The 26,546-nt window shown below is 37.2% G+C and overlaps 1 protein-coding gene across 11 annotated transcripts in view; it reads left to right on the top strand.

Moving 5' to 3' along the window:
• Positions 1-26,546, top strand: part of NUMB (NUMB endocytic adaptor protein) — a 136,333-nt gene that overhangs the window by 50,127 nt on the left and 59,660 nt on the right. For 10 of the 11 annotated variants that reach the window (XM_037127756.2, XM_053673311.1, XM_053673313.1 and 7 more), the window contains 2 exons: positions 11,882-11,966; positions 25,854-25,994. In XM_037127756.2, the coding sequence (XP_036983651.2) occupies positions 25,869-25,994 (126 nt within the window). In that variant the 5' untranslated portion in view covers positions 11,882-11,966; positions 25,854-25,868. The remainder of the gene's footprint in view (positions 1-11,881; positions 11,967-25,853; positions 25,995-26,546) is intronic. The other variant, XM_053673306.1, reaches the window with a different exon arrangement.

The raw sequence follows: 26,546 nt of genomic DNA, 5'->3' as shown, positions 1-26,546 counted from the left end.
CCCCTTTGTCAGTATTTATTGACCATAGATACTTGGGTTTATTTCTGGGTTCTCTGTTCTGTTCCACCAATCTATGTGTGTGTTCTTAGACCAGTACCAAACTATTGTGATTACAGCTGCCTTATAGTATAGTTTGAAATCGGTATTGTGATCTCTACAATTTTGTTCTTCTTTCTCAAGATTGCTGAGGCTATTTGGGGCTTCTTTTGTTCCATATACGTTTTTGGAATATTTCTTCTAGATCTGTGATACATGCCATTGGTACTTTAATAGGAATTGTGTTGAATCTATAAGCTGCATCAGGTAGTATAGACATTTTAATGATGTTAATTCTTCTAATCCATGAACATGGTATATGCTTTTATTTTTGTGTATCTTCTTTAATTTCTTTCTTCAGTGTTCTGTAGTTTTTTGAGTACAGGTCTTTTACCTCCTTGGGTTAAATTTATTCCTTGGTACTTTATTTTTCTTATTGCTAGTAAATAGGATTTTTCCTCTAGTTTCTCTTTCTGATATTTCATTGTTGGTGTACAAAAATGCCATCAATTTCTGAATATTGACTCCATGTTCTGCTGTTTTGCTCATGTTGTCTTTTCTCATGTGAGTAATTTTGGTTTGTACCCTGGATATTTTGAGTATTGTGTCATGAGATGCCAGGTTTTCTTTACATTCCATAGCAAGTGTTGTTATTTTTGTTTTAGCTTTCAGTGGATTGTGGTTCCAGTGTTAATTCAGTTTTTAGAGCTTTATCTGTGCTGTTCAGATCTGTCCCACATGTGTTCACTCAGTGGTCAGTTTGGAATCTGGGTGTAAGTTTACCCATTATCGCAGTTTTCAAAGTTTTTATTATATTACTTAGCATCAGATTCATACCTACACAGACTGAGTATGAACTCAGGAGTTCATAAACAATTTTATGGAGTGACTTTCCTGAAGACAGAAGAGGAAGGAAAAAAACAATGAAGTTTGATCCACCCACTTGCAGGAAGGGCTCCGTTGAATGGAGAGGAAGATTTTTCACCCCTGGAGGCTTTCCATTTCCAGTCCCTCTTGGTGGTGCTGTTGCTGCCATGCCCACCACAGGCAGGGGGAGACCTGAGGGCTGGGACATGAGAGTTTGGAGAGAAATACTCCAGGCATTTCCCCCAGTTTCCCTGAGCTTTAGGAGTTCCCTTTTTTAGATCCAGAACTAGAGGGTTTCTTCTGTATCTCTCTCTTCTGTACCATAATGCTCACTTCTGGGTTTTGGGTTGTGCTGAGTTCAGACAAGGGGGGATACTGAAGGAAAAAATGGTACACTCACAGCAAATCTGTGATACTTTGAATTCTGGAACCACCTGTGACACTTTTTCAGAGTCTTCAAATAGCTGTTGATACATTCTGTTCAGATTTCATTGTTTAGTTCAGTGGAAGATAAAGGGAGGTATGTGTTTATTACCAAACTGGAAGTCTTCCCAACATTTCTTTGTAATGAGTAGATTTTTCCTAAAGCCTCATCCGAGGATATTCTTTTATTATTTTTTTTTTAGAAGGAGAGGCAGGGAAAGAGAGAGAATATCCATGTAAGAGAGAAACATCAGTTGGTTTCCTCCTGTATGCATCCTGACTTAGGATCAAACCCGCAGCCTAGGCATGTGCCCTGACTGGGGATCAAACCTGCAACCTTTTGGTGCATGGGGTGATGCTCCAACCAACTGAGCCACCCAGCCAGGGCCCAACATTTTTATTTTAACATTTTTAAAAATTTAGATTCACAGAAAGTTGTAAAAAGAGGACAGAGAGGTTCCATTATTACCTTTATTTACCCAGTTTCCTCCAATGGTTACATCTTATATAGCTATTTTACAGTACCCAAACCAGGGAATTAACATTAATGCTAACTTTTTATTATGAAACACTTCCAATACAAGAATGTTGAAGGCGTAGTACATTGAGCATCAGTATATCTCCTACTGGTGATCAGTATTATCTGTGTATCTCCCAGTGATAATGCAATATTAAATATTTTGCCATACTTACTTTACATATTTCTAAAATCATGTATTCTTTTTTCTGTGAGCTGCTTGAAAGTTGCAGACATTATGATTCTTTACCCCTAAATACTTAAGTATGCATCCTCTAAGAAAAAGGCCATTATACTTTAATACACATTTATTTAATGGAAGCACATTATTTCCAATAGAACTCTAGTATCATTATCATTCCTAAGAATATAAACAATATTAATTTTTTGGACAGTAGTCTTAATGTTCGGGGGCTTTTGTTTCGATGTGTGTTATCAACTCTTTTCGGGTTAGGTTATCATTCAGGGATGGCCTGCCGATATACTATTGGTGATTGTTTGAGAGTCTGAGCTCTTCCCATGTGTGCAATTCAGAGTCCAGGCATCTCCCTGATTCTATCTTCTTATTCTTTCCCATTCTTCCCTCAGCTCAGTCTGACCTCAAGATTTTCTACAGCTCTCTGAACAGATACTCATTAGAAATCAGTCCTTATCAGATTATTAGACTAATTTAGAACTAGCGTGTAATATTGTTTTTTAACCATTAGGAAATTACTTACAGTTAAAGTTGTGGTAGTTTCTGATAATGGTGACGTATAAGGATGGAGTCCAACCAACTCCAAGTTGAAAACCCGACTATAAGGCTCAAACAAAGAGAAGTTGTTTTTACATAAGTCTGGGCATAGGCAGTCACTCATATTCAGTGGCTCAGCGGTGTTGGGCCCATATCTTTTATTTTGCTTGGCCTTCATGGTCTTAAGATAGCTGCTGCAGCTCCAGCCTTCCACTCACATTTAAGGAGGAAGGCAAAAGGCCTAGATCAAGCAAAAGCTTTCCTAATACTGCTTCTAACAAATCACTTCTTATGTCTCATGGGTCAAGATTGGATAATATGTCACCTCTAACTGTAGTTAGCATTGGGCCTCTATAGTGAGAGGCAAGAAGGGAGGAAGGATTTGGGAACAGCTGTTTGGGTAGCCAGTTAACAGCATCTGCCACAATTAAGTGATTGCATTCATTTTACTTCAGTATGATGTTCAGGACATATGTGCTTTATAATTGCATAGTAACATTTTACTGGGTACTGCGGGGACTTTTTAGACAACTAAATTCTGGGAACTGAATTAGGATTGAACAAGTGGATGGATGTTAGATGGTCCATCTCTCGAATTAGCTACCTTGTTATCTTCAATTGCTTTGTGTATAAACAACAACAAAAAAACCCTCTCATGTCTGTTGGTGGTTCTGTTGGTCTTGAAATTATATCTATCTCAGTCGCTTACTATACTCAACTAACTTTATGATATTTTGTCAAGGAGTAAGCACATTCAAAAATAGACTATAATGAAAGAGAACTTGTTAATTGGTCATGATGATGGGACTTTTTTCTAAATAGCTATTGCATATTTTGACATTCAGATTTTTTACTTATTTGAGTTTGATTTTATCTACTTTTAATATCTGGCAATGTAGAAGATAGTAGGTAGCTTCTCAACTGAGGGAAACTCCTTTAATAAAATAAAATTGAATGTGAGTTATTGTCTTTTTTCTGGAATTTATATTATATCTGAAATTTTCTGTATTTCTAAATATTTTGCTTCTTAATAGTGCAGTATGGTAAAATGAATGTTAACGTATAGCTATGTGAATGTTGGTCACAACCTATTATTTTTGAATGTAATGTATTTCTAGTAAGGTTAAAGTGCATTCTGTAGTTATATCCATTAGTGATCTGGTTTGTAAGATTTACATTTTCTTCTTCTAGAGTTTGTCAGAATTCTTGGAATTTTCTGGAAAACAAATCTAGTACATACGTTGTTTCAACTTTTATTTGGTATTAATAGAGGATATTAATCTTGCCCCTGCAGGGACTTTTGATCTAATACAAAATAAATTTCATAGTTTCTTTTTTAATAATTGCTTTACAAATGATTAAAAGTGTAAAGCTTGAGTTGTCAGACCCACAATATAGAAACAATAATGATTACAAAATAACAATAAATTATGCATGCCATTTATTCTAATAAACTTCTGTCAAATTTGCTTTCTGCTATAATACAATTATGAAAAGTTTAAGTAATTTCTGACTTTCTAAAAAAATAATTTCTCAGGAAAGTCATACCTTATAAGGGGAAGGCTTTCTGGAATTTTAGTTTTAGTGATAAGTTTTTTCTATTAGAATTCTTAATAAAAGTTGTGATAGATTGTGTGTGTCCTTTATTACTTTTTAAAAAATTTATAATCTCAGTGATCAGAATTGGGCTGAGCACATATCAGAATCCCAACAGAATCTTTGTGGGTTCCTGGATACTGAGGACCTTTAAAATCTGTAGACTTCACTATATAGAACAAATTTTGAATTGGAATCTTCTTTATTTCTTTTTCATTTTGTTTTCTGTTGGAATTTCCTGGTGGTATTTAGTTAAGACTCAGGGATTTTCTTTTAGAGACCAGGCAGCCTGTTCTTCCCTTAGGAGAATTATTCAAGTCTTTTTTATTCTGTGGTATGTGCTTACCAGCAGAGTAGCCACTGTATTCTAGTAAGAAAACCTGTTGCCAAACACCCACTAGAGCAGAAAACTGACCTACTTAATGCTGACAAGTTAAAAAAAAAGTCTGTGGAATTGTACCGGGGTTGGATCAACTTCTTCCTTCCCTTGTGGTGAATGGGGTGGGGTGGGGAGGAGGAGGATGGGAAAGGATAGTGAAGGAATATTTAATTACCTGAAGTGACTTGATTAAAAACTCTTCATTTAGTACAATTCTAAGGCCTCTAAAACACAGCAGTTCTTAAATCACTTTAAACTTAAAAAAAAAAAAAAGCGTTGGCAATTCCTAGGGCTTTCATGCCAAAAAGCTAGAAAAGCCCTCTAGTTAAGGTTGTCAGCCAAAGGTCCATGAATAATTGTTTTGTGCAGGATATGGTAAATTTATTTAAATTTTTTTCAGTTTATTATTTTATAAGAATAGTACACTTTAGACTTTAGAGGTATTGAAGCAAAAAGAGTGTTTGGATTATTTATTTGTAGCAAGTGACTGGGCCTTAACTTTATAAAAATGCATTATTACCACTGTTAATCCAACCTAACCTTCACTATTCTCAATATTTCTAGCATCTAAGTTTTAGAGCTGCGCTCTAAAGGAAGCCACTAGCCATATGTGTCTATTTAAACTTAAATTAATTAAAATGGAATAAAAGAAGAACTCTAGTTGCTCTTTCATTAACTACATTTCAAGTGTTTACTAGCCAAATGTGGCTAGTGGCTACAGATATTGACTATTTTCATTGTCACAGAAAGTTCTGTTGGATAGCATTGTTCTAAACGCTGCCTCATTCTATCATGCTTTATGTACTTCAGAGTTTCCCACCCTCGGCACTGTTGACATTTTGGGCTGGACAGTTTCTTGTTGTGAGGACTTGTAGGATATTAGTAGCATCCCTGGCCTCACTCACTAGATGCCAGTAGCAGCCACCCAGTTGTGACAACCAAAAATGTCTCTAGACATTGCTGTATGACGTCCTGGGAAGCAAAGTCAACCTTGTTTGAGAACCACTGATCTACTTACCTATATTAGTTCTGTGTCAGCTAGTTTTTGCTTCATAAAAAGGTGAGTGGCTTAACATAAATCACTTAATAGCTCATGAATACACGAATTGGCAGTTTGGCTTGGGCTTTATTGATCTCTGTGGTCAGATAGTGGTTTGGCTATGGCCAGGTGGTATAAAATATGTATTTCGCACCCATGATTTTGTGTGCATTATACATGGGATTTTTATACCCATAGTATGTGTACATTATACCCATATATAACGTGCATCCTTGTTTTTCCCTAAAAAATGTGGGCAAAAAAGTACGCATTATACATGGCAAAATATGGTAACCTCACTCATATGTTTGTTGGTTGGCAAGGTTTCTGCCAAAATGTAGGGGTGGGAATTTGTTTTCCATGTGGCCTTTGCAGCAGATAGATTCGTTCACCTGGTGGCTGAGTTCTAAGAGTATCAAGAAAGGACAAATCCCTCTAGTCTCATTTCTAATGCCCCACTGGCCAAAGCAAGTTCCATGGCCTAGCCCAAATTCAAGAGATAGAGAAATAGATTCCTACTCTTTGACTTTGACTTTGCTACTCTTAATAGGAGTAGCAAAGTCACGTTGCATCTGTAGCTTGGTGTTTTTTGTCAGATTTGGGGTATTTCTTCTGACACTGCTTCTGCCTCTTTCACTCGCTTTCGTCTGGGATTCTAGATATCTGTGTTAGATCTTTTTCTGCATCCCATATGTCCCAAGCACTTTTCTGTATTTCCCATCTTTTTTTTTCCTGTCCTTCATCTGGATAATTTCTATTGACCTTTTTTTTAGTTCATTTAATGTCCAATCTGCTAGTATAAGCATCTGTTTATTAATTTCGTATTATGTGTTTTTTAGTTCTAGAATTTCAAGTTAATTATTGTAAATTTGTTTTTATAGATTCCAGGTCCCTGGTGAAAGTCTCATCTTGTCATCTGTTTTCCTGAACATATTAATCACAGTTCTTTTAAAGTCTGTGTCTGATAATCACAATATCTGGGTTTCCTTTTGGTCTTTTTCTGTCGTCTGCTCTTTTTCTTGGCTTTTCATCATTTGGTCCTGTCTCATAGCATTCCTGGTAATTTAAAATAATCAGTATCAGACATTGTGTATAAGAAATTATAGAGGGTGTTGATGATGATATTGTTCTCTAGAGAATTTAATTTTCTTCTGGTCGTAGTTAAAAGTAGGAGTAGATGACCTTGATCCAGTACAGTCTTAAGATGACTTGAGTCTTTGTTTTAGGTTTCTTAAGGGCTGATTTAAATCCAGTCTCCCCTTACTCTAGGCGTGTTGTCTTTCAGCGGTATCAAATGGAATCCTGGGGCATTTGCCAGTGCCTTTTCTTCTTGGCAGGCCCTAAACTGTAATTTTTCTTTTTCTAGCACTGGGAGGCTACCAAAAGTTCTGCTTACCTTTTTTTTTGCTTTAAAATAGTCACTTTGCTTAGCGTTTTGGCCTCTTGCCCCCAGGCAAGTTAGGATTCAGTGTATACCCTAACGGCAAAAGTAGTACAGGATGTCCAGACTCACTTTTCTGTGGATGCCTTTTCTCTGGAATCTTAGCCCCCAAACCCTACCTGTCTTGCTAAGCCCCCAGTTCTAATTCCTGTCTTTGTAGCCCGGTTAGACTGCCAAAAGCTCCAGTCTGCAGCTAGTTGCCTCAGAAGGAAAAAGTAATGGAGACTGTCAGGCTTAGGTCTTCATTTCCTTTTTCTCTGGTATTTTAACTTGCCTTATTTATTTATTTATTTGTTTGTTTGTTTATTTAATCTAGTTTTTATAGTTTTTCTTGCCAGGAGAATTGGTCTGATATAATCTGCTCTGTAATAATTTGTAATGGCTATCTTACTGAATCACTTATTAAATAATATTAATAATCACTGGTAATAGAACCTACTAGTATCTTGCACCTTCTGATGTGATGCAATGACAAGAACCCAATATTACTTTGTGTCGTTCCTATAAAAGGACTGTGCCTGAGTTTAAACATAAGAGAATATCAGACAATCCTAAATTGAGGGATAGTCTATAAAATAACTGGTCTATATTCTTTTAAAATATTAGTCTGAAAAGACATAGACTGTGAAACTTTTCCAGATGATAGGTTTCTGAAGAGCCATTACCACCAAATGCAATGCGTGATCCTGAATTGTATTCTGGCCCAGGAAAATCAATAGCTTTAAAGGACATTTTAAAGACAGTTAGTGACATTTGAATATGGACTGTAGTTATGTAATAGAAAATTTAACACTGATACAGTACTGATTTAGTTAGGTATACTGTTGCTATATAAGCAAATGTCTATGTCCCTAGGAAACTATATAGAAATAGTGAGGGCTAAAATGGTGTGGTGTCTGCAACTCATTGTTATATGGTTCAGAAGGAGAATGACAAAGCAAATGGAATAAAATGTAAGTAGTTGCTGGTATTTGCAAATTTTCTCTGAATTATATAAAGATAAAAATTTACCCAAATTGCTGAATTAAAATCTTCATATAGCTGAGTTGTGACTGAACCAACTTGACCTTATTAGTTATTTATGGCATTCATTAAAATGGACAAAAAATTATACTCATCATTTAGAGCAAGTAAAGTAGGGAAGGAAATACTGATCAAATAGAAAAATCCCAGATCGCTAAGCAGAGGGACCTGTTTTTTGTTAGGAGTTTATGCCCTAGAAATGTGCACTACCTCATGTCCTTATTTGCTTAACACACATTTACTTGTTTAAACATTTGTAAAATAGGTATTTTAAGGATTGGTTAAATGTTTCCTATGTAACTAGTAAGTTTTCCTAGGAAATAGTACTTTGTAAAAATTAAATGGTCTTTGATCCAGATAGATACTTTTACAAATTTATTTTTTAAATTTGCAGGCTATTTTCACAATTATTTGTTAAAAGGGGACATTTGGGGGGCAGAGTGAAAGTTCTCTATCAAATCTTTGAGCTACAGTGAACACACAGGCATTTTAATAATTATTTTTATGTAGAAAAATAACATTCAATTATTAGGATGGTGACATTCATAAAAACTCACCTCGATAATGATATTGATGAGCCATTTAACAAAATTATTCAGACTTCTGGCCCAGATGGAGGCATATGTAGATACACTGTGCCTCCTCGCACAACCAAAAGAAGGACGACAACAAATTTAAAAACAAAACCAACCAGAACAGACAGAAAATTGAGCTGTATGGAAGTCTGACAGCCAAGGAGTTAAAGAAGAAACATTTATCCAGACCAGTAGGAGGGGCAGAGACAGGCAACTGGGGCAGAGAGGACTCATGGCAAGGCAGTGGCTAAAAGACTGGGGCGGTGGCAGCTGGTGGACCAGACAGTCCCTCATTTGCTTGCAGGTTACCCAGAGAAACAACTGGGGAGACAGACAGATAGTGCAACCCAGGGTTCCAGTGTGGGGAGATAAAGCCTCAAACCCTCTCACTGAAGAAACCTGTGGGGCTTGTGGCGGCAGCAGGAGAAACTCCCAGCCACACAGGAGAGTTCGCTGGAGAGACCCACAGGGTCCTAGAACATACACAAGCCCACCCACCTGGGAATCAGCACCAGAAGGGCCCTCTTTGCTTGTGGGTAGTGGAGGAAGTGACTGAAAGCCAGCTAAGAGCCGAGCAAGCAGCATTGTTCCCTCTTGGACCCCTCTCGCACATACAGCATCAGTAAGGGACAGAGCCTTAGGTATTCACCAGGGTGGGGAAACCCATGTGGTTGGCAAATACCTAAGGCTCTGCCCCTTGCTTACATAATAGGTGTGCTGAGACAAAAAAAAAATGTCTCAAATGAAAGAATAGATCAAAGCTCCAGAAAAAAATACAACTAAATGACGAAGAGATAGCCAGCCTATCAGATGCAGAGTTCAAAACACTGATAATCAGGATGCTCACAGAATTGGTTGAGTATGGTCACAAAATAGAGGAAAAATGGAAGGTGATCAAAAGTGAAGTAAAGGAAAATGCACAGAGACCCAACAGTGATGGGTAGGAAACTGGGACTCAAATCAATGGTGTGGACCAGGAGGAAGAAATAAACAGTCAACCAGAACAGAATGAAGAAATGAGAATTCAAAAAAATGAGGAGAGGCTTAGGAACCTTCAGGACATGTTTAAACATTCCAACATCTGAATCAGAGGAGTGCCAGAAGAAGAGGAAGAGCAAGAAATTGAAAACTTATTTGAAAAAATAATGAAGGAGAACTTCCCCAATCTGGCAAAGGAAATAGACTTCCAGGAAGTGCAGGAAGCCCAGAGAGTCCCAAAGAAGTTGAACCTAAGGAAGCACACACCAAGGCACATCATAATTACGTTACCCAGGAATAGAAATTAGGAGAGAATCTTTTTTTTTAATTGATTATGCCATTACATTTGTTCTATTCCCCCCTCCGTTCCCCTCCACCCTGCACACTCCTCCCCCACCATTCCCCCCCTTTAGTTCATGAACGTGTCTCAAGTTCTTTAGATTCTGTATTTCCCCTACTATTCTTACCCACCCCCTATCTATTTTCTATCTACTGTCTATGCTACTTATTTTCTGTACCTTCTCCCCCCTTCTCCCACTCCCCTGTTGCTAATCCTTCACATGATCTTCATTTCTGTGGCTTACTCCTGATCTACCTGGCCAAAGAAGTTGGACCCAAGAAGGAACATACCAAGGCACATCATCATTACATTAGCCAAGATTAAAATGAAGGAGAGAATCCTAGAAGCAGCAAGAGATAAGGGGACTGTCACCTACAAAGGAGAGAATCTTAAAAGCAGCAAGAGAAAAGGAGATAGTTACCTACAAAGGAGTTCTCATCAGACTGTCAGCTGATTTCTCAAAAGAAACCTTACAGGCAAGAAGGGGTTGGAAAGAAGTATTTGAAGTCATGAAAGGCAAAGATCTACATCCAAGATGACTCTATCTAGCAAAACTATCATTTAGAATTGAAGGACAGATGAACTACTTCCCAGATAAGGTCAAATTCAAGGAGTTCATCATCACCAAGCCCTTACTGTATGAAATGTTAAAGGGACTTGTTTAAGAAAAAGATGATAAAAAATATGAACAGTAAAATGACAATAGACTCACAGCTATCAACAACTGAACCTAAAAAAACAAAATCTAGGCAAACAACTGGAACAAGAACAGAATTACAAAAATGGAGATGACATGGAGGGTTATCAGTGGGGAGGTGGAGGGGGGGAGAATGGAGGAAATGTTGCAAGGAATAAGAAACATAAATGGTAGGTACAAAATAGACCGGGGGAGATTAAGAATAGTACAGGAAATGTAGAAGCCAAAGAACTTACTATGTATGAACCATGGACATAAACTAAGGGAGGGGAGCCCTGGCTGGTATAGCTCAGTGGACTGAGCTGGGGCAGTGAATCAAAGGGAGGGGAATGTGGGTGGCGGGATACAGGGCAAAGGGGAATAAAGAGGGGGGAAAGTGGGACAACTGTAATAGCATAATCAATCAAATATATTAAAAAAAACAAAAAATTATCCTACAAGGTTTTTGCAAAATACTACTCTTATTTTTCCTTTTCAAAAAGAATATTTATGGTGTATTGTTAAAATCATCCTCTTCTAAGAGATACCTAACCTATCATCAGTAGGTATATTATTGGTAAATGCAGGCATTGGTAAAAAGGTGGTTATTTTTAAATTACTTGATTGGGACTCTAAAGACAGCAATAGTGACAGTTTAAGGCGTTTTGTTAGTAAAATGTCAAGTATGATGGGCATAGTCACTCTTTGTTTGTAACAGTAATAGTAGTTCTACCCTCCTTTGATGACATGTCTGTTTCTTTCTGTTTTTCTCTTACAAAAATTACTTTCTACTAGTGCCTGGAATTGCTGCTTTCTGACACAGCACTTCCTGTTTGGGTGCCCTGAATACTACTAGTCTTAAAGGATATGTAGAAATGGGATTTGTGGGAGTTATTGTGAACAAACAACAATATCTTACCTGTTTATCTCTTCCTCTATGTATATACATTATTTTATATTTCAAGGATCCACTAATTTACCTGTAGGCATTTGACTTTTATCTAGGGGAATTATTTGTTTTGAATTAGAGGAGATTGGTATTCCGCATTAGTGTATCGATCTTACAGTTGCTGCAGTGACTTGCAGTGGTCATCTTTGTTATAGTATAATCAAGTCCGGTTTTATGGAGAAATTTGAGAACCCCCTCTTTTTATTTTGTCCTTGTATTTTTGGTGAGAGTTACCATATCAGTGTAATGTAGTAGTAATTATTTTACTAACAACAATTTTGTGAGATGTTTATTATTCTCATTTTACAGATGAGGAAACTGAGGCTTGGTGAAGTTACGAAATTTGTCCAAAGTCACACAGCTTGTAAAGGGCACAACCAAGATTCAGAGACAGGTCTGTCCAACTTCAAAACTCTTAATCATGGCCATGAAACTTTGCAATAGCTGTGAAAACTCAGCCTATGATAAGTTGTATTGATATTGTTTAACTTTTACTGATAATTTTTTAATAGTGAGTTTTTTATTCATAATAATTTTATATATATTTTAAATATTGTGAAGTGTAACATAGTGACTAAGGGTCTTGGGCAGACAGGCTACCTGGGTGTGGCTCCCTTAGTTTCTCCATTTCCTTGTGTGACATTGGGAAAGTTACTAAACTTTTCTGTACCTCAGTTTTTCTGTCTGTAAAATGGTAATAGTAATATTATATACCTGATAGGGTTGTTGTGAAGATTTAATGATTTAATACGTAAAAGCACTTTTCATAGTGCCTGGCACACAGTAAGCACTCTGTAAATGTTCACTATTAGTATTATCATCTAGCAACCAGTAAAACATGATTATTATTTCTAATTCTGTGTTAGGACATTTAGATAAAGCCAAATTTAAGCAGTATTATAAGATACCATAAAACTCTCATAAACCAAAACTAAATTTGAGTAAGTTAAACCTAAAGAAATTGGTATGTTTGGTCAAGTTCAGAACTATTGTAAAGCAAACTGGGCACCTGCTTATAGGTCTCACATGTACAAAATTATATGTATGAGAACTACACGTAGGTTCCTTAGAATACCCTTAGAACCCAGTTCAGTCATTGTATTATGAATGTGTTTTGTCTCTTTTCCTCTTATAAAAGCAATTTCTATTCAGAATGGACGTTTACATTTTTAGGTGGCTTTTAAGGAGATGGTGTTCTGTCAGTGTTCACAGATAATTACCAAGAACCAAATCTTATGTCGTGTAAAATGTTGGCTGTGTTTTATCACTTGCAGGAGTGGTTATCAGAACCTACGTTGTGGTCATCTAATGGGTTTGGTTGACCTTTGAACCAGTGGGACCACAGCACATTCAACTGGAACTCAGCTGAATACTGCTCATGTTGTTCATACTTGTTCATTGAAGCTGTGAATTCTAAAGTGCCATATCCACTATTACTACAATTTGGTTAAAATAAAATTCCTGTGTTAGTGACTAATAAGTTTATACCAATTGCAAAAATATATTTATGAACCGGAATAATTTGCGTCAAGTTTGTAATAATTCAAAAGCTGTTATTAGGATGTGAGGGAGGTCTGGCGGCAACATCTGTTCCCCCATTGATCTCCAAGGTTGATTTGGCTGATCTGGCTGGCTGGGCAGGTGTCCCCTTCCTTCCTCACCACTCCATGTGTGTCCTTCTCAAAGCTGCACACTTGGTCAAAGAGGACGACCTTCCCTGGTGGAGCAGGGGACCATTCCTCTGCCACAACTTCCAAATAAGCTCTCAAAAGCTGTTATTAAAAAATGGGACCTGTCTCGTATGTGAGTTCAAGATCTCTGTAGCTTTTAATCTACACATGCGTTTCACTTACTCTTTTTATCATATTGAGCCTTTGTATCCTTAAACATGGCATATCTTTCTAGTTATTTGGATATTTTAAAAGACCTTTCAGTAAGGTGTCTTTTTCTCCATAAGATCTCTCAAGTTTTCTCTTAGATTTAACTATTAAATGTCTTATTTCTTGTTACTATTGTAAATAATATATTTTTTCCTCTTTGTTTCCATCTTTTTGGTATGCTCATCTGTGCTCAGCCACCTTACTAAATTATTAAAGTATTATGAATGCAAATTGTGTCTTCCTTTCCAGTGCTCACACCATTTCTTTTTCTTGCCTTACTAGGCTAGTGAGGGCTTCCGGTACAGTATTTAATACAGATGTTAATAGTGGGCATTCTTATGCTGTACCTAATTTTTAAAAGCAAGTGCTTTTTATGTTTCACCATTAATAATGTTTGCTATAAATTTTTGGTAGGTATTCTATAGGTTAAATGAATTTCTGTTGCTAGTTGGCTAAGATTTTGTGTGTGTGTGTATGTGTGTGTGTGTGAAGAATAAATATTGAGGGTTATCAGATGATTTTTCTCCATTTGTAAGATGATCATATGGTTATCTTCCCTTATGTTGTTAATGTGGTGAATTTGCAGACTTTCTAATGTTGAATTACCATTTCGTTGCTGGAATGAATCCCAGTTGGTCATGATGCTCTTCTTTTGTACTATATAGCTGTACTTAGTTTATTAGCATTTCATTTAGGATTTTTGCATCTGATAGGCCAGTTTATGGATGACACTGGCCTATAATTTTTATTTCTTATATAACCCTGATTTAGCATCCATGGATGATACTGGCCTATAATTTTTATTTCTTATATTACCCTGATTTAGTATCCAGATGATGCCAACCTCAAAAATGATTTGGGAACTAATCTTTCTTTACACCTTTGAAAGGATTTATCTAAGACTAGAATGACCTGTTTCTTTACAGTTTGGTTGAGCTTCCATTCAACTGTCTGGGCTCAGTATTTTGGAGGGAGACATGTGGGCTCAGTATTTTGAGGAAGGTATGTATTCAGCTTTCTGTGTGGTTTTATTTAGCATTTCTGTTTTTAATTAAGTTAGTTTTTAGAAAGGTTTTTTTTTCTTTTGTTTTCTAAGAATCCATTTGTTTTGTCAGAGTTTCTAAAGTACTTGGCACAAAGTTGTTCAAAGCATTCTTTTGTTATCTTTTAAATCTCGGTTAAGTAATATTTCCATTTTTTTATTTCCATTCTTTTCTGTGCCTTCTGTCTTTTTTCCTTGCATTAGTCTTTCTAGTGGTTTATTGTATTTTTTTAGTGTTATCAAAAAAAACAATGCTTGACTTTGATTTTTTTGGTTATATGTTTTTTATTTCATTAATTTCTGGCCCTTCTCCTGTCTACATTTTTAAAATGAAAAGCAGAATCTAAACCACAAGGACACTGGCTGTCTCTCAGGTTCCAAGAACAAGATTTCAAGAACAGTTGGAACCAGGGGCTTATAATGCTACTAGGACCTTCTTCCTCTGTCCTTGATGACTTGAATTCTTTCTCTCTTGCTGTCAATTAGCTTTCTACTCTTTAGTCAGTGTAGCTGAAAATGAACCTTTGAATTTGATGTGGATTCCAACTTTATGTGCTCTTGATTCCTCTAGGGATTTCAGATTTTTCCATCTAAATTACTTTCTTTCAGAAGATTAGTTACTTTTAATTTTTTTTAATTTACTTATTTTTAGAGAGAAGGGAAGAGAGAGAGAGAAAAATCAACGTTCTAGATACATTAATTGTTGCCTCTTGCTTATGACCCACTGCGGGTCCTGGCCTGCAACCCAGGCATGTGCCCTGACTGGGAATCAAACTTACAACCTTTCAGTTCACAGGCCAGCACTCAATCCACTGAGCCACACCAGTCAGGGCCAGAATATTGTTTTCTTCAGAGTTCTTTCTAATGAGATTTTCTGTAGCAAACTATTTTTTGGGTTTTTGGCGTGAAAGTCACCCTCATCCTTGATAGATAGGTCTATGGGTTGGCAGTTATTTTGTTTAGCCATTTGAAGAAATAATTTCACTCTTTTTTGTTTTTTATTGTTGGTATTGATAAATTAGCTGCCTAGTGGTTTTTCATTTGAGTGGATCTGGTTTTTTTTATTTTCTGAAGTTTCATATGCTGTCCCTAGGTATAGATTTTTTTAAATTTACCCTTTGAGATTTTGACTGTTAACTGATTATTTTCCTTGGAAGTAATATTTGTGGGTTTTCTTTGAGGTCCAACAAGGAACTGCATTGCTTTGAGAGGATTTACCTTTGTTCCCTGCCACCCCCCCCCAACTTTAAATGCCTCAAGGTACTAGTTTGGTGGCTAAATCCATCCCTTGAGGTGTTAAACCACCCAAATAGGGTGAATTTGGGTTGCAGATAATGTGTGTACATCTGCCTGTCTTTACAACCTCTTAGGAATCCTTGTTTCCTTCGGCCACAGGAAGGCAAATTTCCCGTAGCCCTCTGGGCATAAGATAAGGGACCGTGTAAAGTGGGTTTAATTCCGGTTTACTCCCTTCTGGAGCAGGAAGCTCTTGGGGAGGTCCCAGCTTTATGGAGAAAGGGTCCTCTATTAGATTTTCCTTGTTGGCTGGGTCTTAAACTTTGAATTCTCTTCACTCACAAGAAATTGTTAAAACGGTAGCTCAACTTTGTGAGTTAGGCACATGTCTGCAGGTTGGAAAGAGTTTAATTATGCCATTTATCTCTGATTTTCTATCATAGATTTTGGTCCTTGTCATCTTGTCACCTCTTCAAAGCTTTTAATATTTTTTGAAATAAAGTTTTTCCATTACTTTTTGTTGTTTTCAGTGACAGAATTGGGTGAATAATCTAGCCTACTGTTACTGTAAGTAGTATTTTATTCTAATTTCATTGGGGTTTTTTTTATTCCTTCAGATAGATAATTAACTCACCAGTTATTAAGTTTCTTTTTAATATAAGCATTTAAAGCTGTACTATTAAAGCTGAGCTATTAAATAGCTCATGATGTTTGAAGTGGAGTATTTTCATTATTATTAACTGTATTTAAGATTTTAAACTTGCTATTAAGATTTTTCAGTTATGCTTGTTCCCTTAAGTTATGACCTATTATGCACAAGACAATTAAGAGTTTAGAAATGTATAGATGTAAAAAGATTTGTCTTTTGTTATATTTAACTCACCTTTAAAAAAAAAAACCCAAGATTTTCAATTTGGATTACTGAGCAGGACTTAGCTATGTGCTGTATACAAGGAACACACAAGGTTATTTAGAAAAGCTAAAAATAAAGGGATAGGTGAAGATACACGAGGCAAGATGGAAACAAGAAGAAAGCAGGGGCTGCTCCCGGACCGCTCTTTCCACAGCCTTTTCTCCCCTTCCTGTTAATGAGCTTTAATGAATAGCCAGTATTCTGTGTCATTGGGAGTTCTTGAGGTTCCTGGAAGACTGCTTTTGTGTTAATAATAGAATGATCATTTTCTTTTCCTTTCTTCTTTCCTTCTCCCCTCTTTTCCTCCTCTTGTTTCCTGACTTTAACATCTTTGAAACTGGGATGCATCTCTCACAGAGAGACATCTTACTATTGATGATATTCAACAATTAATTTGGGCAGCATTTTTTTTTCTGTCTTAGTGGAACATAAAATAATGACACATGTTGCAATAGATGGTTTCTTAGTTTCGATGAAATATTACACTTTTGCGCACATACCATGACTCTTCATTCCATCCCATCCCCTACTTGAAATGCCCCCTTGTTGGTTTTTGCATCTTATGATTATATCATTCAAGACCCTAAGGGAGGAAATGACCTTTATTTTCCCATCCTGGCTCCTCTTCTTCCAGCAGGTAGCACAATACTTAGTTGGACACAGGGTTATATTTAATTAACAATTAAGGGAAGGGTGTAGGTATAATGAATCATAGTACAGGCTGTGACATATTTATATTCGTGACCAATATTTTAGCTTCATGGTGAAAGGAGATTAGTACCTACATTAGTTAAGATTATTTTGGGCAGAACAAAACCCATTGCTTCCTACCACTTAAGAGAATTTGTTGGATGGATGCTTAGTCATTTGATGGTGTTCAAGGAGTTTAACCAATGAAACAAGAAAGTAATTACAGAATATAAGACACTGGGAAGGAAATAAGAGTAGTGTAATAAAGAATTATAGAAACTGGTACTTAGGAAGAGGAAAAAGAAGCCCTTAAAAGTGAGATGACATTTAAGTTTAGACTTGAAGTATCGATGGGAGACATAAGTTATTGAAGGGTCCAAGAAAAAAGCGTTTTAGACAGAGGGAAACAGCACCCCAAGGTGAGAAAGAGCTTGCAGTTAACCGAAAGGATCGTAGCTGGGGAGAAAGTCACCAGAAAGAGAGGCAGACTGGGGCTTTCCCTTAGAAGGCCAGCACTTACTGAGCCCGCTCAGTGTTCTTGGCGTTGTTCCAAGCACTTCTTGCGCAGTGTGTGGGCGTGTGAATTACTGTGCTGTAATACTGACTCCCTGGATGCTGAGAGTTTGGATTAATTTGAAGACGCACTGGTATGCAGTGCCATGATCCATTGTACAGTTTTAAAGATTATACTGCCTACTTTGTGTGTACAGTTAATCAGAGGGGGACAATGGAGGAATTAATAGTAGTTGATGGTTTATACTAGGCTAGGTAAGAGACAAAGTTGTCTTGGGCCATGATTCTGATGGCGGAGATGAAGAACAGTAGACATTTTAAAATATAAGACTTTTCATGGCGGCTTGTATGAAGGGAAAGAGTTGTGAGAGAAAAGTAGATTGGGGAGTTAATTAAATAGATGATGTGTATAGATAATTGGTGAAGTTATTTGTCAGTAAAGAGAGCAGAACTGTTTTTAACATTCTATAATTTTTCCAGTGAATTTCTGTCTCTTTTTAAAATTCTTGGACTTGGATATATTTTTATTCTAGTTTGCCTCTCCAGATTCCAGCACCTTTTTTCTCATCCCACACTTGACAGATGCTTAGAGGAGGGAAGTAGTGGAAGAAGTAAGCTAGCATTCTAAGCAGTTCTGCCCTTTTTCATCAAGATGTTCCTTGCTAAATCAGTCCTAGCTATATCAGAGTAAAACCATTTTGTTCTCTAAGTAAAGATTTAACTCTTGAAGCTGTCTGTGTTGTGTGGGATTGGGGGTGATGGACATTATGTATTTTTGTCTAAGTCTTAACATATCTTAAAAGGTAAAGTTAAGTGTGGCTGAATCACATATTCAGTTAACCAGTTATTTTCTCAGTTGAAAGACAAATGATTGACTAAAAGATAAAATTGGTTTTGTAATTGGAAGAGAAAGTTCTCAGAAGAGATAGCTTTTTTGAGAAAATGTTTCTTTTTTTTTTTTTTTGACAAAATGTTTCTTAAAAATATACAGGTTCAGCTTTTGAAACCACCTTTGACTGCAGTTTTAACTGGACAGGGTCTTTCCTCATTTTAGGATGCTCTGGTTTTCCAAAATTATCTTTAAGAAGTAAATAAAGAAGCCATATAGCAAAACAAAACAAAGAATTGTGTGGACAAGATGAGTGGGAAGATGAAAACTAGTAAGGCAGAACCCTAAAAGTGAGGTCAGATAATAGATAAGGACCCTGGACTACTGTTTAAATCAGTGAGCCTTACATTTTCGATAGTTACAGAATCTGGGACTCTGATGAAAGTTGAAGTCTGGCCCCAGAAGGTGCACAGACACAACATACATTCAGATTTGTGCAATCGTGGGGCATTGCTGCATCTGCAGGGAGGCCCGGGGGTCGTACTTGATGGCCTGGTCGAGACCACATGGTCTACAATGTGAGCAGCATGTGGCTGGAGAGCTTCACCATTCAAACTGTGACAGTGTTCGCTTCTCAAATACCAATCTTTAGGCCATCTCAGACTTAATTTATCATTGATTTTAAGTCTTTGGTCCGACAGCAAAATAAGTTTTAGTTTTAGCTACTAAAAAATTAGAATACTCTGTTCTTAAATTTTTTTTAAATTCAGAAATGCCATAGGTTTTCAGAAAGAAGGAAATACAGTATTCAGATCTAGCCTAACATAATGTAGCCTATTAATAAAAAAAAAAACCTAGGTTTATATAGGAGCTGAATGAATATTTCCTGTGAAAAATAGATTTAAATTTTTCCCACTTTTTTTTCCCCCAGAAAAAATAGATTCCCACTCTTTTTTCTCTGTACCTTTGTATGAATGCTTGTAACTTAACTTGCATCCCAAAACTGGGAAGTTTTTAAAATTAAATCATTTTTTTATTGTACTGTCAAGCTTTAAAATGAATTTTATTAGTTCTGTAGTTAAGTGTAAGACATACTACATTTTTTCACTGTTGGTGATGAAGCTGTGCTGTTTTGCTGTTCATTCGGTTTAGTGCCTAAGTGGAACAACTGAGCCAGTGATACAACTTAATAAATAATAAGTTGTTTTCTGATATGCAAATTAGTCCAGGATTCTTAGCATTTATTGATTGAGTAGGACTGAGTAGGTGACCTACCTCTAAATTCTTTGGCCATGCTGAGTCTAGGATTCCTTACATTTTGTCACTTAGTTAAGTTAATCAAATAAAAATATTTTTTTTTACTCTGAATCTTGAAATCATGTTCCACATGATAAGAAATAGTAAAAAATTAAAGAAAGAAAATTCAATGCATTGAATTTTCTTGCATAGATAATCCGTGCATTCTTTTTTCTTGTATCTTCCCCTATAAAATTCTGGGATAGAAATGGGATGAAGAATACAGTGGAATCGTGTATGTTCATGTTTAACCATATTTATTCAGAGAACAGTAAAATAAAAGTCAAAGTTAAGGAAGTGATTTGATTAAATTGAAAATTGAGATCTCTCGCTGCTCTGTTCAGTGAGTCTCCGCAGCACAGTGTTTTTGCGTCTCCCACGGTGTGAGGGTGCCTCGTGATGCTAGTGCTAGATATTTGCCTCACAGCGTAGATCCCGAACAGAAGCTTGCACCTTCAACTGTGCTCAGTTGAAAACAGAAAACTGTTTATACCAGGAGAAGTCTCCGGCTGTGTTGGATTCATTGCAAGATAGTGCTATACTTTATTCCCAATACTGGGCGATACTTTTCAAATCTTGCTGTTTATATCCTTGCTGATTTTTTGTTTAAGTTATTAATTATGGACAGGATAATGTATAGCCACTCCACCTTTCTTTTGACTACTATTAATATGGCATGTTTTTTCCCTATTTTTTACTTTTAACTTGTTTGTGTCTTTATGTTGTAAGTGGGTTATTGTAGGAGGCCTATAGTTGGGTCTTGCTTTTTTAATCCAGTCTGAAGAAGAGCTAGTTGGTCTCTTTGACTACTAGGGAGCTGGTGTCACTAACAGTTCAGTCTTTTTCAACAATTTCGTTGTGATCCCACTGGGGGAACATTTCATGATGGGGGCTAACGTTAAGAACCATGGTGGACACGGTCGAGGGCTGGTGAGTACCATTGTATGTTCCTCTCTGTGCCCACTTGAGGTTGGGTGAGGGCCAGTGAAGGCAGGCCAACCTTCTGGGGACCTTGAAGGAAGCCAGCAACTATGCTTGAGAGGGATGGGACTTTTGGAATTTGACTTGGACTGTTACCAGTCAAAACATTCACTGGCTTTAGTGCTCTGTTAAACCAGGTAGTAACCTGTTGTTGGATTGTGGAAGATCAAAGGGCAGATCCTAGGAGAGAGGCTCAGCCAGTTTACTATCTAGAACGGAAGCATTGCAAAAAGGTAATTACTGACATGGGTATATTAGTACAGCACATACTAACTAATTATATGGTGTGTGTACCTTTGTTTATTTTTCAGTGTGTTGGGCTTAATTCTGTTTACTGTATCCTAAATCCTCTTAAGAAAAAAGAGAGATAATAAGAGATCATCACAAGAAAAGTTTTACCTATAATGATTTACCTGATCTCCCTCCCTTGAACTTCATGCTTACACACATCTCCACCCGGAAGCTCTATAATCAAGCCCCTCAAATTCAGCAGCTCAGTTTGCTGAACTCATCTATCCAGCTTTCTGAGGCCTAAAATGTAGGAGTCATATTTGGATTTTTCCCCCTTTCTCACCTTTCATTATCAATCACCAATTCCTCCTATTGACTTTCCCCACTGCAGCAAGGAAGAGCACCACTTTGACAGAGTCTGGTAGGTAGGGAAAGTTAGGAAAGGGTATTTCTAGGGTCTTATAACCTGGACTCACATGGTTTAAGTAGGTCCTTCAAGGCGGGGCGCTGGTTGGGAGAGCAGAGTTTGTGACAAAGGATTTAGGAGTCGTAGACACAAGGAAAGGGTCTTGAAGCAAACTTGTTTCAGGGGTGCTGTTTGCCCAGATAAATTAGTTGGCAAGAATTTGCTGAAGCAAACAGCGTAGCTGATTATTAGTTGATAGCCTTACCATCTTGGGATTTGACTTAGTTCTCATTGCTACTCTTATTTTCTAAACTTTTCTTCAGCCCCCCTTTTTTCTCCCACACCACCACCACTGCCCTAGTTGAGTCTGTCGTCATAACTTGTCTAGACTATTTTAAAAGCCTTCTAACTCATCTAGACTTCTAACTCTCTAGACTATTTCTAAGCCTTCTAATTTGACAGTCTTTTCCCTGTCAAATTTGTTTTCCATACTGCCACCAGAGTAACCTAATTATACTGCAACTCTTACCATGTCACCAAAGGTTTTAAACCTTTAGTGGCTTCCTGTTGTCTATAGGATAAAAATCAAGACCTGATCCTTACCTACTCTTTCAGCCTTGGTTTGCACTCCTTTTCTTGCATTGCTGCCCAGTGTTCAATTTCCTTTATCTCTTCTTGTTGATGCTGTTGCCTCTACCTGAAATATCTTTTCTCTCCTGTTCCCCACTGCATGTGGCTTTTTGTTCTTCCTTTAAAACTTAACTTGGGCAGTATCCCCTATATTAAAGGTATCCTGAGCCTAGACTGTGCTGCCAGACCGTACTCTGTGTAGTGCTATTATTATAGTCATCGCGTTGTGCAGAAATTAACCTTTTATGAGGGGAGGGAACCACCTAAAGGCAAATTATCTTACTGATTTCTGTACCCACCAGCATTAACAGTATTGCTCAGCACATAGTAAGTTCTCAAATAGTTTTTACTGACTCAAACAGATCGAGTCAAAGGGGTAGGACTTAAGGAATAGGAGGTAAGAGGTGATGATTTGTCCTAGCCAGGTTGCTCATTTGGTTGGAGCATTGTCCCATACAGCAAAAGGTTGGGTGTGATGCAGGTTGGGGGGTCAGGGCACATACGTAGGTGGCAGGTTCAGTCCTCAGTTGGGGTGCATATGGGAGGCAACTGATTAATGTTCTCTCTCTCTCACCCTGTCTCTCGCCTCTGTCTCTCTCCCCCTCTCTCTACCCCATCTCTCCTCTCTCCCTTCTTCCCCCTTTCTCTCTCCCTCCCTAAGAATCAATAAAAACAAATCCTTGGATGATAATTTTTTTTAATAAGAGGTGATGATTTAATTCTAAATTAATGTATTTGAGGCGACATCCGTGTACTCAAATATAGAAACTTGAGTAAGAAAACAAGACCTAAAAGCATGATTGGGAGATCGTCATAACAGGGATATAGGTTGGATGTCTTTCTTTAAGGGAAGTTGTTGTCAAAGTTCCTTCTTTGTCAGAGAGAGGTTGGCCTATTATTACATCTTCATTGTCTTCCAACACTGATGATTCTCTGGTCTTACATGTCTCCTTTTACCCTACTTAGTAAATATCATCTAATATGATGGGGAGATCTGTTTTATCTTTTGTTTCTTTAGATTTATAATATGCCATGTGTATGATAGGCACTATGTTAGGATACAAGGGTACTATTTAAAGAAAAATATAGTCTGACATTAAGGAAACAGAAAATTGCCATGAGTTTTTGGTGAGTATAGTTACAGAAGTAAGCAGTAGGTGTTAATGGGAATCATATGAAATGGAAGGAACCAACCCAGGCCAGAGAGGCTTGTGAGAAAAAAACGCCAGCTTCCTTGGAGACTCCTGAACTGACTCTTTAAAGATGAATGGAGTTCAACCAGAGGCAAATAGGAGAAGGTCTTTCTAAGCAGAGGAAGAGCTATATGAAGCTCTGAAAGAGGGCCTGCGTTGTTTAGAGGCCAGAGTTTGGCGTATGAATGGGGACTGGTGAGATTGGTGAGTGAAGCCAGATGTAAAGGACTGTGTTTGTCATGCTTAGGAATTTGGACTTTATCTTGAAAGTAAAGTGAAGCAATTGAAGGATTTTAAGCAGAGTAATTGCACAGTCAGATTTGTGTTTTATTTTTGTTATTTTAAAAAATATTTTATTTATTTTTAGAGAGAGGGGAAGGGAAGAAGAGTGGGAGAGAAACATCAGTGTGTGGTTGCCTCTCATGTGTCTCCTACTGGGGACCTGGTCTACAACCCAGGCATGTGCCCTGACTGGGAATCGAACCAGTGACCCTTTACTTCACAGGCCCATGCTCAATCCACTGAGCTACACCAGCCAGGGCTGAGATTTGTGTTTTAGAAAGCACTCTGGCAGTAGTCAGGAGAGCAGACTGGAAAGACCAAGAGGGGTCTTGGTCTTCCCCAAGAGGGGAAGCAAAGGGGCCATTACGTAAAAAGGCTTTTGCAATAATTTAAGCAAAAGTGTCTAAGGCTAGTAGGAGTAACGTGGTGGTGGTAGTAGGGGACCGAGTCAGAGATACACTGAGGAGGTAGAATCAGGAGAAGCCGCCGGTCAGAGAAAGGGCGAGTGCAGAGATGCTCTCAGGTGTCGGCTTGACTAGCTGGGTAGGAGGGCAGTCTGTTTCGCTAAGAGAATGAAGTGAAGAACTCAAGTGGCTTTTTGCTGAAAGCTTAGTGTGCCAACTTGAGCAAGGGCTCATAGGTGCTTTTCATTTTCTTGCATTCGTATATGTGTATATTTTTAAAATGTGACAAGAAAGAGTAACAGGATGTATTATCAAGGAAGGCGGTGGAATTCTTTTGGGAAGTCTGTTAGGTTGCAGTAGACTCTCATTTAGCTTAGTTTGGGAATGAGTGATCTCCTTCAAGGCAGAGGAATGGCCTACCTTTTTGTCCAGTCCTTTGTTTATTTAACATCTACCTAATATGTTCTGTGAATCAGTTTTGAATTGAGTAATGATACATTTATTTTTGGGAAATCCAGAGATCTTTCCATTGTCATATTTGTCTGTCAGAATTTTTACTTTTAGAGAAAATCTGTGGTTAAGATTGACTTGTCTGTGTAAAGTAGCTAATTTGATAATAGTTCTGCTGTGGCACTAATGCATTTTAACGTACAAAATGATTTTCCTCAGAATGCACACTTTGATTTTCAAGTCTTTAATTGGTGTCATGTGGGAATTAATGTGCAATCCCTTGCTATTTAACACTCCTGGCAGAAAGGATGTTTCCTTTATGTAGCTTTGTCACTCATTCCCTCAACTTAAAATTTCTTTTAGGCTGGTGGAGGTGCTTAAAAGAATGAGCAGTGCTGCTTAACAAAAAACTGGAGACATTGGTTTTAGGTTTGGAGATGTGCTCTGTAAAGGGACACTTATTCACTACGTTTACTCATTGGTTCTTGAATGTTCTGTTGTTTATCAGTTAGGTCTTCCTTTGTAGTTTTGTGATTTCTGCTGCACCTTTGAAAGCATTAGAGAAGTGCCTCTTTCAGTAATAAAACAAAAAATGACTATAGTTTAATACTTATTAATTTACAGAGTTAATGATGAGACTTGGACTACTTTCATATCTATGATTATAGAGAGAAAGTACATTTTGATGTTACAGTGCTTGCAAAAAAATTCTTCTTTAGAATAATTTTATCCTAGTAAAAATTGTCTTCTTTAAGCATGTCTAAAGGAAACTTTATTTATTCCTTTTTGTAAAATAGGTTTTTATAAAAGGTGATTGTAGTCCCTGCTTTGCTTAGTGTCTTCAAGTAGCAAGCCAAAATGGTCCCCAAATCTCATTGTTTCAGAATGGTCTTTTTCCTAATAAGTATGAAAGTTTTCAGACATTGTTACGTACATGGAGTCTATAATTTGGCCTCTATGTACAAATTTTCATTGTCAGGAGTGAGAATAGATTTGAGGGGTAGATTAGGGATACTCATTGGATTATTACAATTAAAGTGCTTGAAAGCTCTCAGAATAGCATCTTTTCAAATCCTAAGATGTTATTGTTGTGTTACAAGACTAATATTATAATTGTCTTCAAAATGTGAAATGATTTGTTAGAGCTCAGAGTTACTCTAAGAGAAAGTGTACTAATTATTTATTTTCCCCCAAAGCAAAATCTTTACTTTGGGACTTCAGTTTTTTATTAGTATTATAATCCAAAGTTTAAATATATGAGAAGGTAATAACTTCTCTTTCATATTTCTTTAATTCTGTCCACAGGTTGTAGAAATTAAAATGAACAAACTACGGCAAAGTTTTAGGAGAAAGAAAGATGTTTATGTTCCGGAGGCCAGTCGTCCGCACCAGTGGCAGACAGATGAAGAAGGGGTCCGTACTGGCAGATGCAGCTTCCCGGTTAAGGTAAAAGATCGTGTTGCTAGGAATCTGTACATGGAAGAGAATGGACAGTCTCTTGTGTGTGAAGTACCATCAATTAGGACAGTTAAAAGAAAACCCTCCAAAAACCAATATCTTCATAGTAATAAAATAGATTATAATTAGTCATTTTTCTCTTTATATTTATTTTTAAGACTTTGTTTACTTTTAGAGGGAGTGGAAGGGAGGGAGAAAAACATTGATGTGAAAGAGAAACATTTTGTATGTGCCCTGAGAGGGGACTGAACCCACAACCAAAGCATGTGCCCTGACTGGGAATCGAACTGATGGCCTTTTGCTTTGTGGCACGATGCCCAGCCAGCTAAGCCACACTGGTTAAGGCAAGTGGCTTCTCTCTATATTTAAAGAGGATGTCTCTTTTATGTGGCTTTGTCACATTATTTTCTCAAGCTGAGATCTCTTTTAAGCTGATGGAAGTACTTAAATCCTTCAAGGAATAAATGAGCAATGATACTTGACAGAAAACTGGAAATACTGGTTTCAGATTTTGAGATTTGCTCTATAAAGGGATACCTA

This window comes from Artibeus jamaicensis, unplaced genomic scaffold, assembly GCF_021234435.1.
Source record: "Artibeus jamaicensis isolate MK-2021 breed Jamaican fruit bat unplaced genomic scaffold, CSHL_Jam_final contig_851, whole genome shotgun sequence".
Lineage (NCBI taxonomy): Eukaryota > Metazoa > Chordata > Mammalia > Chiroptera > Phyllostomidae > Artibeus > Artibeus jamaicensis.
This window is presented reverse-complemented; position numbering and strand designations above follow the sequence as displayed.